The 6000-nt window shown below is 44.8% G+C and overlaps 1 protein-coding gene across 1 annotated transcript in view; it reads left to right on the top strand.

Moving 5' to 3' along the window:
* Positions 1 to 4492: 4492 nt before the first annotated feature.
* Positions 4493 to 6000, top strand: part of pde4a (phosphodiesterase 4A, cAMP-specific) — a gene marked incomplete at its 5' end in the record, with an annotated part of 48996 nt that continues 47488 nt past the window's right edge. Inside the window, one exon of the mRNA XM_080856049.1 lies at positions 4493 to 4788. Coding sequence (XP_080712175.1) covers positions 4493 to 4788 — 296 coding nt within the window. The remainder of the gene's footprint in view (positions 4789 to 6000) is intronic.

Here is a 6000-nt window from a genome sequence, read left to right as displayed (position 1 = left end):
ATTTCCATTTCTATTCATGTCTCTGATAGGTCTCGGACCTAGAGGCTCTACCGCCTATCTCATTGCGAGTGTTTTGAGGGAGCTGTATAGCTTCACGGTGGACCGCGTGTCAGACAGTTAGATTTCTGCCTTTCATATTTCTACCCACGCACTCCCCCTGCAATGTTGGTATTGACTGCGCTGCAGAAACATGTCTTCTCCCCCTAAAATATAACGCAGCACATAACATGCACAGAAGCACTTCAACACACAAGACGCTAACGCCTTCGAGGGGATCTTCTTAGGCCTATTTTTTTCAGCAAAGCTGTGACAGTTTAGAGATGCATCGGCTTAACATTATCTATCAATCGAACACAGAAATTGCACGGAGCGGAAAAAGTGTAGGGATTCATACTATAATCAGTGGAGTGGCCATTATTGACTCCTAGCCGGATAATTGACAAAGCAGTCAATGTTAATGACATCTGTAACTAATGCTGCCGAGAAAAGGCTGCTGTGGGGAAGTTGCCCAGCCATGTGGAGGTGAAGACGGCACTTAACTCCCCGCAAGCGGCCCGAGATTACCCTCGGCATGTGACACCCGGTTCTCTAGACGTTCACTTTATCTAATTAGAAACCAATAAAAGTCCAATGCCCCCTCTGAAAGTCAACCACATCCTTCTCAACTTACGCAGACCCAAATTAACCCTGCTTAGTGTTTCTATTTACTAACCCTCTAAACACTCTATCTAAGATACAAGTAGAAGCAGTGTAACAATGCAGTCTGGGACTGGATGAAGAACTCCAAGAACATAATCAGTCAGGTAACAGAGTTCCGGCCAAGATGCGCAAACTGCTCCACCCCCAGCAGCACCGCAGAAAAAAAAACAGCCTTTTCAGACGCTGGCTATTTAGGGATACTTTTAAAGTCAAGAAATAATGATACACCGAAGAGTCTGCCCAGAAACAATGAGTACTGGCCTGCACTCATCTAATGCATGTCATGCTCTTCTGTTTCATGAAGTGGACAAGGAGACAGACCAGACATCTGCACCAAAAACATTCACATTCACTCTCAGTTACACTCTGGCTTACAAAGACAGAGAGGGGGTGGGGGAAGGGGGGAGTGTAAGAGAGAGAGAGAGAGAGAGAGAGAGAGATATAGAGAGAGAATGAGAGAGAAAGAGAGAGAGAGAGAGGCAGAGGCGTATTCTTCTCTGTCAGCTGAAGAAGCAGATACATATTTAATATCCCTACCTGCCTGCCCATAACCAGCCAGGTCACCGAGGTCCAGACAGGTAATATTTTTAGATCTAAAAAGAAAATACAACGGGATAAAAACTAAACTTTTGTGACAAATGCAGGCTTTATTTAATTTAGACTTTTTATGTATTGTCCGCTGTGTGTAAGAGTTGTGTGAAAGGGCGCAAGCGCAGCCCCTTGCATCATCACTTCTTCTGACAGCATTTGAAAGACGCACGTTGACAGCAGCAGGTGGCTTTGAACTGCAGCATACCGCAGTTGATAAGAGAAAACAATATGCCATGATCTGTAAGTAACGTTCAAAACAGTAACCTGCTACAGTATAACCCCCCCCCCCCCCCCCCCCGCCATGTAAGGATCTTTTTTCTTTCTTTTTTTGTATCGCCAAGCCACATATATTTTCTGCAGATTTCCACACTCACTCAACCACTGTGTTTGTGTGTGTGTGTGTGTGTGTGTGTGTGTGTGTGTGTGTGTGTGTGTATGTGTGTGTGTGTGTGTGTGTGTGGGGAGGAATAATGGAGGAATAACTCATAACCTATACTGCATAGTCTATAAAAACATACATATTAAGAACACAGATATAAAAACAAAAATATGCACAAAATATGCATCTTGAGAGCACTTTTGACATTTCAATTATGGTTTGGACAATGGATGTTAATATATGGACGCGTTTGTCCGAGTTTGTCATATTAATCCTTTCTTCAATTAAATTAACTACGAGCTGCAGAAGACTCACGAAGTATGAATGCCAGCTCTTCGACCCACTGTGAAGCGCGGGCACGCACACAGGCATACACACGCGCGCACTTACTCACACGTACATGCACGCACACACACACACGCACACACACACACACACACACACACACACACACTCATAGACACCAACTCAAATACGCGTGCGCGCGCCCACACGCATCTTGTTCTATGCCTTCACACATACATGAATCACTGGGCTTCTCAGATTGCCTGCTCGGTACTGTGTGGTTTGAAGGTAACTCCGCTTGTCAAGAACGTGTCAAGAACACGCTTTGCCTCCTGTGTAGGCTCCTGTGAATCGCCCTGGACTGTATTTTCAAGATTTGCTGGAAGCGGGCGATAGGCGAAAGTAATTGGGAATTAATCAATGTCACTACGAAAAAGCCAGTGTGATGCCGAAAAGATATTCGTTCAGCTGACTCACAAACATTTTTAAATATTTGACCGCTTCAGTTAACATGATTATTTAACTACTGTTAGGCCTCGCTCAGTCTGAGGAGGTTAGTGCAACCATTCAACATGACATTATCAATGATAATATTCTCCACTTAAGATAGATCAAATTGGGATGATTTAATTCCTTTGAGACACATCCTGAAACTGACCACATGCATCCAGACGGTAGGCCTACTAAACATTCTTGTTTCACGTTGACCTTACCTGACCTTTTGAAAATGCATTGCTATTAGCTACGTTTCGGTATAAGAAACGCGCATTATCTCACATGTAAACTGACACTTTCCGACAGCTTTATCGACATATTATTCTAACACATATCTGCCGGTGTAATGAATAAAGCGTCAACCCTGCATTCGGGGTGGTATTTCAAGGAAAAATGAATTGGTCAAACTTGTGACTTTAAAGCTGTCTGATACTTTTTGATCAACAAAACTATGATCACGAAGCAAAAAAGAAAGTTGCACCGATGCACCACGTCTTATGTAGCCTACCCCACTGCCAATCTGTGCCCACCAGTTTAGGAACATATACACCAGAAATTTCTATTCTACGTCTGTCACGACAAATTCCTTTTGAAAACCCATCAGTCACTAAAAGGCTTGTCTGTTCTTTTCATCCAATGACTGTAATATCCAATTAATGATGAAAGCGGTAAGGAAAATCAAAGTCACAGCTCACATCAGGAGAAAATACTGCGACAACTAGCAGGACCTCGGACAACAAAAGGCGGTTCTATGAATTCCACTGGCATTTGTCCATTTACCACGGGCTTAATATCTGAGCCAGTCCCAATGACTGTAAATAGAGGCATGGGTTTAATTCTACCATAGTTATGTGGTAGGCTAGATGATACTGGTAAGCTAGTTTTTAAGCCTTGGCCAACGGTTCAGCTTTTCATTCCAAAGGCTACCGAGACTGGGTTTAGGATGTGGAGCAGACCACAGGATTTGATCCAGTTCACAGGTAGATTGGGCTCCACGGAGAGTACGTGAACCTGCTCTTACAACATATGAGAGAGAAAGAGAGTACGAAAAAAGAGGAGAGAGAGAGCGACAGAGAGAAAGAGAATGGTTTTCTATCTAGTGCCATCATTTAACATCTGTCGACAAATCGGAAAAAGAAGGAGGGCTTGCTCGAATGAGACGTAGAGGGATTTTTCAGTAACTGCTTCGTGTTAGGAATGTATTGGAGCTTCAGTCCAAGAAACCCAAGAGAGAGGAGCAAGAAGAAGAGTCGTGCGGTTTTACGAAGCTGGTTCAACCACACAACCCGGTGCAAGATGTTCTCTTGGATACATTTCTCTGTGTGCTGATACTTCCAGTCTAAAGTGGGGTATTGATGGAGGCGCAAGGTGAATCCCTGGACATCGAACGCGAGTTCCAGTCGCTGTAGTTCCAGATGCACGATCGACACCCAATTTGGAGAGTTTTATGGCTCCGGTTGGCAACGGAATGATTACGAGTGAGCTTTGACAGACATGTGCCGTTGGGAGCAGCAATAATATCCCGCATTGCACAGGAAACAGCGCCAGCGGTCTGGGAATCTGCAATAAGGGGTTGATAAAAGCAATAAACTGTGCTGTAAATAAGTGAATCAATGCGCCATGGACGACAAGGCGAAAAACTTCAGGAGATGCTGCGCTGGTGAGAGTCTCTCATTAAATGTCATGAGAATATTTTACTGATTCGTGAGGTCCCTTTTTATCTTTTTTCCCCCCAGTAATATAACTTTTAATGGTCACCGGAACACAATGAAACACAAGCAAGAGAGCAGACCGTTGACGGACATCTACACACTGTGATCAGTTTTAGATAATTTGTTTACGTCGCTACAGTAAATACATATGTTGGGCAACACAAGACTGAGATCCCCAGGTTCAGCTGCGTTACTTAGTGGAGGACAAAGACAGTTATGGACAGAGAAACGTTTATTTTTTTCAGATTAACGAAAACACAGCCATATTGCACCCTTTGACTGCAACCAATACACTTACAGTTTAAGTTAAAGATATCTTTTGCTTTGCACTATGATGGAACCTCAACATTGCTCGAAGAAGAGCTTGTCTCTGTCACTACCAGTACCTCGCGAGGGGCAAGCAACCCTTAAACCCCCGCAACATCTCTGGCGGCAGCCACGGACACCCATCAAAATCAAACACCGTGGATACTCCGATACAGACCGGCATCATCACCGGCAAATCGAGCGCTCCAATGCTATGGACACGAGTGACCGACCGGGGCTTAAGAAGTCTCGAATGTCATGGCCCTCGTCTTTCCACGGAACTACAAGCACATCCATCGGGAATTGCGTGGGAAATAAACGGTAAAGTAGAAAGTTCTGTGACACTTCCCGTTCACCATGGTATATTATAATTACAAACAGGCTATCTGAAAGTGGTCCGAAACTGGTTGAAAAATCTATGAAATCGGTTGTAAGGGTTAACAGCTGTGAAGAGCTTTGTTTAGTGAGGCGGGACGCGTGGGTTCTTGGTGATGATGCGTTATGCGTAACTGTTCGCCGTGTTTGGACATTGCAGCGTGGATGACTCCAAAGCGCTTAAAGTCTGTCAAGTAGCCTACCTTCCGCCCACTCTGAAGCAGCAATAAATAGAATATAGTGTTTCAACGCCATATTCCTGTCAGCGTTAAACAAATAGCGTTGATAAAAGCAAGATAATGTAGTCTGCACGCTTAAAATGGTTTCAAAGGTCTAGTGGGTGCTTTCGTGCGTGAGCGTCTCTGGCATGGTGTTTGATGTTCTTGCGTGGTTCAGGTTCTACAGTTGATAATTTCTTACCCTTTTTGAAGCTAGTGTGACTGCAAAGGCTTATTTTTTAATGATGAAAACATTTACCATACTCTTAGCCTCTGGTATCGAAATGTACCCCTGTTCCCTCTATCATAGGCACACCGTTGTGCTGGTAAAAAAAAAAAAGTACGTCTTACATATACACTCAAACTTTGAACACAGTCTCATCAGCATTAAGGTTGTCCAGTTATGCTGACTCCAAACCCTGACACGGCAGTTTTTATTCTCTATTTTATCCAGGTGCGATGTTTCAGATAATCTGTGGAAAGGCAGTGTTAAATTGCGTGTCTGAACGCTTTCATATTGCCGCACTAAAGCTACCGCTGTCGCCGCCACTGCTGTAATGAAAGGGAGATACAAAATCTCTTCCGAGTGTTTTGTGCGGAGCGGCGCTGTGGCAAACAGAATCATTATTACTGTAATAACGTAGTCCTGTGTGTGCAATTGGCCTCTGGGAAGGCTGGGCTCTCAGGCTTTGCCCCCATCCTGGCAGGTTTTTTTTGTTTTTGCGCCGGGGCCACAGACGGGTTGCGCGGCAGGCTCCTGGGAGCACGGCCAGCTTGGGGCTGATGGGATTCTGGAACCTGATTTGTATTCCAGTCCCCCGGACACGCTCCCGGCCAGGCCGTGCATTAGTGCAGTGGCACCGACTCGGCCTGCTGCAATCCCACTGAGAGCAGAGCGGCACAGAGGGGAGACGTCATATCCGTGTATGTGTGTGATGGT

The sequence above is a fragment of the Sprattus sprattus genome (genome assembly GCF_963457725.1).
Source record: "Sprattus sprattus genome assembly, chromosome: 18".
Lineage (NCBI taxonomy): Eukaryota > Metazoa > Chordata > Actinopteri > Clupeiformes > Clupeidae > Sprattus > Sprattus sprattus.
The sequence above is the reverse complement of the archived record's forward strand: the minus strand, read 5'-3'. Positions and strand labels throughout refer to the sequence as shown.